This window comes from Peromyscus leucopus, chromosome X (assembly GCF_004664715.2).
Source record: "Peromyscus leucopus breed LL Stock chromosome X, UCI_PerLeu_2.1, whole genome shotgun sequence".
NCBI classification, from domain to species: Eukaryota; Metazoa; Chordata; class Mammalia; order Rodentia; family Cricetidae; genus Peromyscus; species Peromyscus leucopus.
In genome coordinates, this window is record NC_051083.1 from 59,887,620 (window position 1) to 59,901,274 (window position 13,655).

The window sequence follows — 13,655 nt, forward strand, 5'->3', positions numbered from 1 at the left end:
TAAAATTCTTATCAGTACATCTCATGTGGTCTCTTTGCACCAAACGACATACCTCCAGTCCGCTCATCTTAGCCTGATGTCTTGCCAGAAGGCATATTGTCACAGGACAAGAACACACAGCATGGGGCCACCTTCAATCTGAGAATGTGGCATCTACACCATTTCAAGCCTTGCCCAAAACAGCTTAGAGAGATCTGACCTTCAGCTCCTCATTAATATACAAATTGGCTCATTTTGCAGACAAAAAACCAGTGCTCAAGGATGTCAAGTAGCTCCCCCAAGACCACTCAACTAGTGTCTCAGCCTGGCTTCTTCCCTGGGATGCTTTCCACTCTGCCACGCCGCCGCCTCAGCTGCCGGGCCCCGTGCTCTTTGCTGGAGAAACCCTTGGAAGCTAGTTTAAGGAAGGCGGTCACAAGGACAGGTAGATAGCCAGCACTCGGTCTCTCGGAAGAGTTCCTGGGACTTTTCCCAGCCCCGGCAGCCTTTGTCCTGTGGCAGAGGGCCTGTGCACCAAATTGTGTAATATGTGACGGCAGCGGCACTGGGCGAAGAGTGGGAGAGACTTGCCACCCAGAAACTCAGAAAGCAGGCTCGTCATGGCTACTGGGAGCCAGGCATATTCCATTTGATAATCAAATAACCAGCAGAGTTAATAGGGCCGGGGTAGCGTAGGCTAGTTTCTTGGGTGGACATGGGGAAATTAGATCTAAACCATTGACCACTCCTGTATAGTTTTATAGGGTGGGAAGTAGGTATGGACCAGAGTCACCAAGGAACCTCAAATTACTTCAACTTTCAAAATACCGCCCTGCTTTTTTCAAAATACCACCTTACTTTTAGAAATTGAGACATTATTTGCTTAGGGACAGGAAATGGGTTAGATGGCTGGAAGAGAATAATTTTTGTGTAGCTTTTTTTTTTTTGTCCAGTTTACCAAGTTTAGTAACATGCAATAGCATTTAAACTTGCCAGCAGCCTTGGAGGTAAGCAGGGGAAGGATTATTAGTCCCATTTTACAGTTGAAGAAACAGGATGATGATAAGAGGTGATGGACTGCCCCTAAAAATCATAGGTCTTGAATGTGCTGCTGTCTGAACCCAATGTCCCCTGGCTCTCCAGGTCCCCAGTCCTGTAAGAAGAGTCTTGAAGTCAGAAGAATGACAGACATACAAGGTCCTAGAGCCCTCCAAACAGACCAGCTAGAGCACACCATACCAGAGATGGGCTGTTTATTCTATCCCAGGTTTCAGTGAACCTCTGCCTAGGGTCTTCTCTGTCTTGGGGGAAAAGGGAAAACCTAGGAGAAAGAGATGGAAGTGGAAACGGTGGTCACAGAAACCAACCAAATGGACACACCCCTCTCCCTCCAGGGAGGACTGCTCCAGTCAGAAGTGAAGCTCCATGGGTAACATTGCCGTTGTCAACAGATCCACACCAGCCAGCCAGGGGAATGTGTTTCAAAGTATCACCAGCTCCTGGGTCTCTGAGATGCCAAACTTGGTCTTATGTTGATCAAACAATTTGCGTAGGGCATCAATATAGAGTGTGTGGTATTTGGCCACAATCTCCTGGCTCGGATTCTCAATCTTGGGCATTGGTAGAGGTTCCCCGACTGCCAAGAGGAATGGAAAAGGGAAAAAGAAAAGCATCAGAACAGCTCACTCCACACACAGGACAGCCCCCATGCTGGAGCTCAGCTTCTCTCCACCCCTGACCCTCTGCCCACCGCTCACCCTAGCCAGCCTCCTTGCCTCCAACCCCTCCCTGTCAGGGTTCTGAGGCTAGCCACAGAAGTGAATCCTAGAACTCAAACCAAGGCTTCCAATAGAAGGGCCCACTCACCAACAGTAGTTACTGGCTGAGAATAGGGCAGAAGGCCCCAGGAGTTCTTGGTAAAGCCACGCCCATAGAAAGCACAGGGGTAGACGTGTACCATCTTCTGGAACCACTTCTGGAAGCGATTGATAAAGCCCCCGGGAGTGAAAATATACTGGTCATAGAGGTCCGTCTCTCCAAAGACATAAGCAGGGATGAGAGACACCCTGCAGAAGAAAAGCATGTCCTTGAATACCCAGAAACATAGGGACCCTGCTGAAGAAGACGTGCTGAACACCAGTATCCCCTGGGTCTGCCTACAGGCTCCCTAGACCTCAAATCCAGCTGTACAAAGGTCCCAGCTGACTATGACGGCCCATGGCCTAGGCCAGGCTGCCTTTAGGGTTGAACTAGCAGCTTCTGAAAGCCTAGTGATTCCTTGGAATGCCCACATCTGAATCACTGTCAGATACTGCCCAAAGGCCATTTCATTTGGTTTCTTCTGCTTAGCCTGCAATGGTAAGAAGTTTGGGGTTTTTTCTGCTCTGAGGTGCAACCGTAGTCCTTTTGCAGAGAGAGTGGCGTGAATGAGAGGCTAGGCTAGTGCAAGGCTCCAGTCTGACCCATAGGGGGTTTTCTTTCCCTAGTCCTTTCCTTTATTCTAACTGACAAAATGGAATATAATTTGTATATAGAAGGCCGGGGGGCTGCCTCAGTTGGTAAAGTGCTTTCCAGTTCCATGCAGGAATGAGGACCCGAGTTCAATGCCCAGAACCCATACTCCAAAACCAAACACAAAAAGTCAGGTGTGGTGGCATGCCTGTAATCCACGTGCTAGGGAAATAGACATGGGTGGATCTTTAAGGCTACTCTACTAGGTAAATTCCAGGCCAGTGACAGATCCTGTCTAAAAAAAAAAAAAAAAAAGGTGGACTGATGGACTGAGCCTGAGGAACAATACACAAATTGACCTCTGTCCTCCACATGCAGGAACTCATGGTCTAGCATGTACATGCACTCGCATGTGCCTACACACACACACACACACACACACACACACACACACACACACACACCATGTGTATATTTTTATAATGGTTCTATTTATTAACAATTGTTTACATACTTCTTCCTTTCTCTTCTTAAATACTGCAAAGCCTGGTATTCTTCCCTGCTAGGCTTTTGGACATCTTCCCACCCCATCCCACCCCCATGTCCCTGCAGCTATCCTTACCCATGTCGAAGGGCCGTGCGCACAAAGCCATACCGCTTCTTCAAGACCAGGGTTGTAGAGCCTGGTAAGCTGTGTTTGCACTCAGCCAGGCCACCAACCACCACGACAAGCATGTTGCCTGTGCCCTTGCGGGTAAGCAGAAAGTCCATGGAGGCTTGGCTCACAGAGCACGCCCCTGGTGGGCAGAAAAAGCGAACAGGTGCTTGGTTACTTCCCAACCTCCATAAACTATTCCTCCCCACTTTCCTCTTTAAGAAGCAGGAAAGCAAGGAGCATCCTCTCCAGCCTGTGATTCTGGGGAGCTGTTTAGCACCTGAAAAGATGCCGGATTTGACATTGCTCTTACACATCCCCTGGTTCTCCTTAGGGTAGCCCTCTCTATGTGGCTGTATGCCCTAGGAGCCACTCACCTGTAGACATTACATAGTCTCTGAGGAAAGGCACCCAGAAAAAGGCTCCTAGCGTGAGCATATAAGGAGTGATACCAGGAAAGATCTTGGTGAAGCCTGATGTTTCAGTGGCGAAGTGGCCAAAGCATGAATGGGACATGAGCCCATGAGGATGGCAGGCAAGGATGTAGTTGTGGCTGGGGGAAATATCGTGTGTCTTCAAGATCTGCAGAGGAAAGTGGAAACAGGGGAGATAAAGGCCGAGAAAGAAACTCCTCTTTTGGTCAGAGAACTGCAAGAAAAAGGATTGTGGGTTCCAGTCATGCAGGCTGAGCAATGTACATCTCCGGAGGTCATCGCTTTCCCAGGCCCTGTGTGGTTGTACCCTGTACCCCAGTCCTGACCCAGATGCTGGCCCGGACTCACCTTGATTGGGAAGTAATCGCAGTAGTGTTTCCACAGACGCCACCTCCTCACACAGGTGAACCGGCGGCCACCTGAAAGCACAGACAAGCTCTGTGCACCCTCACTCTCCTTTTCTGGGCCCCTGGGGGGACACCACGGGGGTCCTGTCACCTTTGCTTGCCCTCTTAGATGGCAACTGGAACCGGCCCATCAAGAACAACTTAGTTTGGGCCCAGCCTCTGCCTCACTACCCACACCCACCCCTCTCTTCCTCTTACCAACTCCAGTTCCAAAATGGGTCTTTCCAAGACCCTAAACGGACCCCTTCCTTCAGCTTTCCTAGCCCAGGGAGGGATAGGCTGACAGACTGCCTGGGAATTGGCCAGAGCCTCCCAGGATTATGAGAGTAGCAGGAGAAACATACGACAATGCATCCCAACAGGCCATTACCTCGCTCAGGGGTCTTCCAGTCAAAAGCCAGCCAGATGAGCATCAACACAGTGGCAAACCAGTACGATGTGAACACCACCAAGTAGAGGTTGACAAGGATCACAGTGGTTACTAGAGAGAAGCCAGCCCCAGGTCAGTGAATTGGGAAGAGTCCCTCAGATCCACACTACCTCCGCTGAGTTCTGTGCACCCCAAAGTCACACACGCTCTGAACAAGGCCCACTCAAGAGTCAACCCCCACACTTACAGGTGGCCCACATGTCCAGGTACCCCTTGGCCTTCTGAACCTGAAGACAGATGTGTTCCTCATAACTGTGCTCCAAACAACCAGGCTTCCCACCCCCCGAACCTGCCCCAGCACTTTGCTGGGCTCTGTACATAGTGTGGGTAAAGACAGGGAGCCAATGATGGCCACTGGGAATTTGAACTCTTAGAACAGTTTTTGCCGACTTACATTTTCTTCTCAACAGCTTCCCTGTAAGGCAGTGGTTCTCAACCTGTGTGTAGTGGCCCCCCTTGGGGGTCAAATATCAGATGTCCCACATATCAGATATTTACACTACAATTCCTAACAGTAGCAAAATTACAGTTATGAAGTAGCAATGTGGCTTCACCACACCATGAGGAACTGTAGTGAAGGGTCTCAGCATCAGGAAGGTTGAGAAGCACTGCTGTAAGGCGTCAGTGGAGGCGATGCTGGAGAAAGCTCACACCTATCTTCACACAAAAGAAGGAAGAAGGGGGCGAGCTGGACTAGAATAAGACAAAGGACTGTGCTCAGCTGAAGTAAGATGGGAAAGAATGACTACAGAGTCCCGGGGTGCCGCATTCACTTGAAATTCCTGCTGGAAATGTGAGCAGCTGGGAGTAAAATTCTGTGGGAAATGGGTCAAAACAGAGGTTAGAAAAGGCAAAAGACATAATAAAAAAAACTTCTAATTGAATGTAATAGATTGAACACATTTTGTTTTCACTTCTTATTGGAGTTCAAGAAAATGATTTAAATATTTAGGAATACAGGTCCACAAAGAGAAGAAGAATCAGAAATGTGCCGCCAGTAGATGAGAGGGAGCAGTAAAACGTTTGTTTCTAAAGTGGATGAAGGGAGAAGTAACAGGCAGCTGCAGGTGGATCTCTAAGCACCTGCAGTGGAGACGCCTCCAGGAAAGACTCCAAATTGGGAGCCTCAGGCGTCCCAAGAGGCCAGGATGAAGCACAGGCCCAAACTGCAGAAGCCTGCGTGAGTTCCTGACGAGAAATTCGTTAGAACACTAAGTGTTTTCTCCTCTACGCAAATGGTTAATGGAAGGATTATTCTCTGAAAAACTGAACCAAAAAGATTCTGGATTCACAGAGCCTGCATGGGTCTGCCCTACGTCCTCTGCATATATGTTACGGTTGTGTAGCTTCGTATTCTGGCGGGACTCTAACAGTAGGAGTGGGGGTATCTTCTGACTCCTTTGCCTGCTTTTGGAACCCTTTTCTCCCTACTGGATTGCCTCATCCTGCCTTAATATGATGGTACATGCCTAGTCTTATTGTAACTTGTTATGCCATGCTCAGTTGATATCCCTGGGAGGCCTGCCCTTTTCTGAAGGGAACTGAAGAAGTAGATCTGAGGGAGAGGGCAGGTTGGGGGAGGGACTGGGAAGACTGGAGGGAGGAGAAACTGAGGTCAGGATGTATTGTATGAGAAAAGAATAAAAAATTATTCTGGACTCAGATACAGGTGGTCTTCAACTTGTAACAGTTTAACTTACAATGTTTTGTACTTTGTGGTGGTAGAAATGCAACAGGAATCCAGCAGAAACTGAATTTTGCCCTTTTCCTGCCCTACAATATGTGGTGTCGTTCTCTTGTATGGTGAATAGCTGCGACAAGCCAGATCTTCCAGTCAACCATACTACCATAAGGATCCCCAACCAATACAGGCAGTGTGCTGTTACTAAACTATGGTGTTGGACACAAGAAGTGTATCAAATGTATTCTGGTTGGCTGGTTGGTTGGTTGGTTGGAGACAGTCTCACAATACAGTATGACAGCCCAGGCTGGCCTCAACTTCCAGCAGTCTCCTGCTTCAGCTTCTGAAGTGTTAGGATTATAGTTATAAGATGCCTTGCCTGGCAAATGCATTCATGATTCACAGTATTTACAACTTACTGTAATTTGGAGAACTTCTGGACTTACATGAGCTCCAGCTGAAGTACTCTATATGCAGCAAAATAATTGCTCAGATGAGAGGACAATTTCAGATACACAGTCTCAAGTAATACTACTGGATGACATGCTACACCCAAAGAGGGAGAAGACATAGATTCCATGCTGGAAAAGGTCCAACGAAAGAGGAGACTGAGCATGAGCAGGGCTGGAAATAAATAAGCAAGTCTCCTAGGGTACAAATTGAAAGGGACGCCCACTCTTAGCCACACTCACGCTCAGTCTAACATTTGAATATCCCAAGAGTGAGTATCTTAAATTTTGCCTATGTTGCCTTAAGCACTCTGGTAATAACAGCTGTGCATAAGGCCAGACTGGAAGAGGGAAATGTTAGGTTCCAGCAATGTTGTCCTCAAGGAAAGAAAACATGAGAAATATTAAAGATTTCCAATGTGTTTGCACATATTGAAAGATTACCATGTGTGTGCAATGCTTGTGGATAAATTAGTAATAACTAAAAGATATCTAGTAAATGAACATTTTAGGGAGCTGGAGAGGTGGCTCAGCAATTAAAAGTACTTGTTGCTCTTGCAGAGAACCTGGACTTGATTTCCAGTACTCACATCATGGCTCACAACCATCTGTAACCCCAGTTCCAGAGGATACAACAGGCAAGCACATGCTGTACATACATGCATACAAGCAAAACATTCATACTATACAGTAAAAATAAATAAATAAATCTTTAAAATTGTTCATTGAGAATGAAAATGAGTCTATTATTAGTTCCAAGAAAAAAAACCAAGCCACACAAGAAAATACAATATTGGTACACTTATTTCCTAATTGTAGTCAGACATTTAACCAAAACTGTCCTATAAGAATTTTGGAAGGGGCCTGGTGCTGGGGAGGAAGAGGCAGGCACATTTCTGAGTTCTAGGCCAACCTCGTCTACATAGTGAGTTTCTGGATAGCCAGGGCTATGTAGAGACCCTGTCTCAAAGAAGGAGAAAGAGCAGGCGGAGGAGGAGGTGAGGTAATAACAGCATTGGAAGGAAGAGGTAAATATATTCAAGCAATATCATATAGAGCTCAATTCTCATTTCCTATGTTGGAAAGTCAACAGAGAATGCCCAAAATTATTACATCATACAATAACAGTGCTCAGAAATTCCAAATAGTAAAATCGAGAAGTATTTTTAAGAAACACACTTCAAAATGCCCCTGAGGTACAGAGCTATGGGTTGTGCCGAGGCTGACAGTTGTAGCCTCTGGACCTGAGACTCATAAAACTTTTTGGATAACTAAAGAGAGGTGTGGGTCTAGTCCAAAGAGCACTTCATTTCTCTTAGGGTTTGCTCAAACCCAAGCACAGCTAACGACATCTTGTGAGTGTGGCTGGGGTGCAGCCTAGGATGGAATGAATCCTGGATCTCCCACTCTCATTGCTGAACCTTAGCTCCTCATCCACAAACCATTGCTGTCTTCCCTCTCCTCCTCAGAGTTCTTACAGAAGTCTTCTCTCAAGGTCTTCGGGGTCCAAATGGATGTGGTGCCCCACCAAGGGAAAGGAACTGGGAGGGCTGAGAAGGGACACACACACACACACACACACACACACATGCACACGCACACACACACACACCCCAGTCCCATTGATGAAGAAGGGCCAGCTTTGGTGTCCACATCTGTCACCAGGACCAAGAGCTCTTGCCACACTACCTGTCTTTCCAGTACAGAACCAAATTTGAAGTACAGGTCCTCGGGGACAGCTTTCTCCATGTGCTCACCTCACCCCTGTTTCACCCATTCTTGGCCCGTTTCTGACCACCTGCCCTTCTGCCAGCCCATGCTGGCACCTGCGGTCTTGATCTTGCTTTCTCTTTTTCTCACCGGTGTTTGTTGTTGTTGTTGTTGTTGTTTTTAATCCTCACATCAAACTAATTCTTCTCCAATTCCTTGACTGTCTCACAGCCTTTCTTCTGTCCAACCCCATCACTACCAGCCTGGTTCAAATTCCCGCCCTCTCTCAACAGCCTGCCCAAACTGCTATCACCATGTACCTTCCTGTCTCCTTGTAATCAGTGTACTCCAAAGAGCTGAAATAGACTTTCAAGACCACAAACCTAATGTCATCACCCTGTGCCAAAACCTGTCCTGCCCCCACACGACCTTGCAGAAAAAAGCCAAACTCCTTTAAACAGTTTCCGGCATTCTCTATAATCCTCCCCCATCTGTTACTCCAATTCCTCCTCCCTCTGTCCTTCCTTCGTTCAGTAAAAGTATATTAAGTAGCAATTCTGAGCTCACTCCCATGTCAATGCACCACTGCCAGCTCTTTGAATACTCCAAATTCTCACTCATCCTGGTCTTTCCACGTGGTGCCTATTTACTGTCCCCAAGGTTCATCCCTTCTTCACTGGTTTCTTAATTTACCCTACAGCAGTCAACTCAAGCTGGGTGTGGTGGCACACAACTTTAAACGCAGCACTTGAGAGGCAGAAGCAGGCGGTAAGTTTGAGGTCAGCCTGGTCTACATAGTGAATTGTAGGCAAACCAGGGCTACCTAGTGGGATCCTGTTTCAAAAAAGCAACAACAACTAATTGCTGATGAACATACAAAAAGATTCTCAACCTCATTTGTAATTAAGGAAGTTCAAAATAAGACTGTGACTTATTTATCACTTCAATCCACAGTAGCTAGAACTGCATATGGGTTCTCCATTCGCTTCCCTTCCTATGCAGTGGTGATCCCTGAAGCTACATTTTCCAGTTACTATTGGCGGGTGCCTGTACCAACCTCAACAATGGAGTCCACGGGGAGCTGAGACTCCTACCACCTGTTTGGCAAACAAGAAACGGTCATTTGTTCATTTAAGCCACTAGGTTCCACCTAGAGTGTCCGGATGAATATACCCTAAGTACACCCATTTTATGAAGAAAGAGGATAAGCAACTTGCTAAACAGTTGTACAGATCATGAAGAGTAGAGCTAGAATCTGAACAGTTAGACTTCAGGAACTGTTTTCAACACCTATATTATATGCATATCTCATAGCTATATGTATATATGTGTGTATGTGTGTGTGCATTCATATATGTATGCATTATATACACATTCATAAGCTCCACCATCTGTGGCTACACACACACACACACACACACACACACAACACAGCTATGTCTGAGGCATGAGATTGGTGAGTGGAGTGAGGACGGGGAGAAGGCACCCTGAAGGTGAAAGCTTCCTAGCCCTTCCATGAACAGTCAGTCACTCTTCCCTACTTCAAACTCAGCTCTTTGACCTTGGGCACTTGGCTGTCTTGTGGGAACACAGTTGCAAGAATGGAAAGGTGGAAAGATAGTAACAAGCAGGAGAAGAACTTGAAAGACAACACACTTCCTTCCCTGAACTTGAAAGACAACACACTTCCTTCCCTATGCTATGGCAACCCCTGAAGCTACGTTTTCTGGTATACAATTGGCGGTGCCTGTGCCAACCCGAACAAAAGTCCACAGTAAGCTGAGACTCCTACCCACCTGTTTGGTGCACTTGGTGTGAACAAGAACATAGTCTCACTAGTCTGCCAGTCTAGTGTGCACACCAAGCTCCACACCCAACCTCCCAATCAGCAGTGAGCAGATGCAAAAGACAAAGAAATTCTTGGACAAAATGTTAGCCTTTGTGAGCTCACAGCTCCTCCACTGCCTAGCTTGTGGTCTTGAACAAACGACTTTTGCTATACGAAATTCTCCTCTTCGTGTTCACAATGCAGATTATTAGTCTCATACGGTGACTAGACTACTGTTTGGCATTTAAAAAGAGGCCAGTGTCTTTTAGAAACACTGTGTGAATATTATTTAGCATTACATGTATAGCTATCAGTATGACTTTTTAACAAGATAGTAGCTTATACTTCGTAAGGCTAGTATAAAATGAAATAATACGTGTGAAAATACATGGGCCAAAATAATATTTAAGAATTCCTTTATCTGGTTGCTTCCAGTTCTCATTGTTCTCATCAGTCATTTAGTATTAGATGGCTCTGGTACCTACTCTTGGCCCCCTACTCTGTGTCTCTAGTCTGATGATTGGTTGAGGTAAGAAATGCCCACTATCCTACTCATTGGCACACCAATGTACCAGGGTCGTGTTCCCGGAGCCTGCCTATAGTCTTCATGGCAAGGTCATTTAATTCATAGGAACTACTGTTCAAGCAAGAATTTTCTTTGCCCCCTCCTGTAGTGATGGTTTGTTCCAATATGTAGAACACCATGACCAACATGTCATTTTCATGAAGGGCCAATGGTATAGATGCTGAAAAATGGTGGAAATGTGGTTGACTTCCTCTCGGCAACAGGTTTCTAAAGACTCTCTGCCACCTCTTTCATCACAGTTTGCTGGATTTCCTGCGGTTACAGCTACGTCCTTCTCTTCAGCTGACCTCAATGAACTTGTTTGCCATGATTCCATAACATGGCCATGGCCTCTACACCTCAGTGTAGACCTGGTGGTGCTCACTAGACAAACCTAAAGCAAGGCACTCGCGCACATGCGCACACACACACACACAACACACACACACAGACACACAGACACACACACACACACACACACACACACACACACACACACACACAGCCCTGAAGAAACTTGCATGTCCGTGCCCATGACCATGTGGTCACAAATACCCAGCCCAGGGGGTGAGGCCACAGGCCAGGGTAAACAGCATTCTACTTTGCCTAGAACAACACAAATTTTGAACAGTGAGTATCCTACTACCCTAGAACCTTCAGTACAAGGCAAGCCCATGTAGTTAGATGCCCCTAAGTAGCTTGAAGACTCACCTATAACCAAGACACTGAGGGCCCACTGGAAAAGAGCGAAGACCTCCAGGGCAGTCTTGATGTTCTTCTTAGTGGGCCAGAACATTATGTCCAGAATTTCAGTAGCTCCGGGTAAACGCTGTTCGGCTCTCCAGCCCTGACTGCTCTAGGGCTTGCCATGTTTCCTCTCTCAGGCTTTCTTTTCCAGCTGTTGTATAGTCTCCGCCCCTTGCCCCACCTTTCCACGGGACTGCAGGGCCTCCCCCCGCCTCTGCTTGTCCATTTCCTTCCAGCTGCCTACCTGCCTGCACTCTTACCCACTTGAGTTCAGCCTGGGTTAAGATTGTGACACCCCACTGTACACCTGGAGAGTGGTTGAAGCCCTGATGTGGGAAGTGAGTGGGTGGGATGGGGCTGGTGAGAGGCTGCCAAGTCCAAATCTGAAAATGGGAGCGGTGTGGGCAGGACAAAATCCTGGACTCACATGGGACAGACTCAGGGCCCACATCTCTGTAGGCCCAACTGTTGATAATCTTGGTAAGAACATAGCTGGAGGGCTGATGAGGTCACAAGCCAGGCCTAGAAACACCTTTGGCCTTCAGGTCATCACAGTGAAGTGAAGCCATTACATGTTGAACTGTGAGCAGACAGTGGGTGCCGGGCAAATTCCCTATTGAATGAGTAGACAACTGGTAGTGCATACTGTGTTGTTCTGTACTGGGGAAGTTTTCCAATAGACAAAACTTGTCTACCATGAAAAATCGGCAGTTGTTGCATCTGCTAAGGATTAACTGAGAAGTAATTTGATGGAATGGGGGGGCATTAACATTCTCATTATCTTGATATGATTTTGAGTTGCAAATATCAAAAGCAGATGTCAAAATACAGTGAATGGGGGGGCTGGGGAGATGACTCAATGGTTAAGAGCACTTGTTGTTCTTGTAGAGGACCCAGCTCCAATTCCCAGCACCCACATGGCAGCCCATAACTGTCCATAACTCCAGTTCCAGGGGCTCCAACCCCCTCTTCTGACTTCCTTGGGCACCAGGCTTTCAGGTGGTACAAAGACATACACACAACCACACACTCACACACATAAAATAAGTAAATCTTTAAAAAATAACTTTAAAAAAAACGATGAGTTGGTTGCGTGGCAGTGGTGCATGCCTTTAATCCCAGCACTTGGGAGGCAGAGCCAGGTGGATCTCTGCGAGTTCGAGGCCAGCCTGGTCTACAGAGCAAGATCCAGGACAGGCACCAAACTGAGAAACCCTGTCTCAGAAAAACAAATACAATGAATCAGGCTGATGAGATAGTTCAGGAGGTAGAGGTGCGCATCACCAAGGCTGGCACCGAGTTCAATCCCTGGGACCTGTGTGATAGAACTGACTCCTTTAAGTTGTCTTCTGACTTCCAAACATGGGCCTTGGCATGCTCCTGCCCCAGCCCAACAGAATAAAAAATAAATAAATAAATAAATAAATAAATAAATAAATAAATGGAATGAAAATGGTCTTATAAGCACAATACATAGATTTTCTACAATTTCTGCATTTCACCACATGTAAATTTTACCTAAAAATAAACAAATATTGAACCTGTATTGATGCTGATGTGCTTGGGGAGACGAGTATGATGTTTGCAATTTATTTTCAATGTGCACAGAGTGTATTATAGGTAGACAGAGGGATGGATTGGTGGACAGCTAGGTGACAAGTAAAACAGGCCAAAATGTTATCTGCACACTCTAGGTGGCAGGCTCACACATGGTTCTCTGAACTGTCCCCTAGGTTCAACTTTTTATAATTGAATTTTGTTTAAAGTTCCTTTAAAGTCATAGTAAAAATAAATCAATTTTAAAATCTGAGTTCTCAATGCACGTACCCTCATCACTTACATGTGGAGATATATGTATAAAAGTAGATATGCAGGGTTGGTTTTTTAGCTCAGTGGTAGAGCGCTTGCCTAGCAAGTGCAAGGCCCTGGGTTCGGTCCTCAGCTCCGGGGGAAAAAAAAGTAGATATACATGTAGTTGTCATCATGTTTGTTATACATCCCTGTCAGTTGGTGACATCTCCAAGTGTGTATGCAGTGACGATGCAGAATACGAAGGTGTCTCAGTCCAGCCACACATGTACAAGAAGTATATGAAGAGTGAATGACTGGGACGGTTTTCTCGGGCAACATAATTATTGATGGGATAGTATGTGCTGGGCACTGGTCTCCACAGCTGGGGTGCATCAATGAAGAAACTAAACCAAAACAAATCAATGCTCTCGAGAAGTTTACATTCTGGTGAGGGAAGATAGATGACCAAAATTAATTACTTAATTAGAGTAGAAGGTGATCCAAGTTGGAGCAGAGCGGGGACGATAC

At 46.3% G+C, this 13,655-nt stretch overlaps 1 protein-coding gene across 1 annotated transcript; it reads right to left on the minus strand.

Moving 5' to 3' along the window:
* Window positions 1-1,215: 1,215 nt before the first annotated feature.
* Window positions 1,216-11,475, minus strand: Awat2 (acyl-CoA wax alcohol acyltransferase 2). The gene is made up of 7 exons (XM_028883884.2): window positions 11,301-11,475; window positions 4,297-4,407; window positions 3,868-3,938; window positions 3,463-3,667; window positions 3,053-3,227; window positions 1,846-2,045; window positions 1,216-1,615 (listed from the first exon to the last, which is right to left on the minus strand). Exons 1-7 carry the CDS (start codon window positions 11,383-11,385, stop codon window positions 1,461-1,463), a joined length of 1,002 nt encoding a protein of 333 aa, XP_028739717.1. The 5' UTR covers window positions 11,386-11,475; the 3' UTR covers window positions 1,216-1,460.
* Between the last annotated feature and the right edge of the window lie 2,180 nt (window positions 11,476-13,655).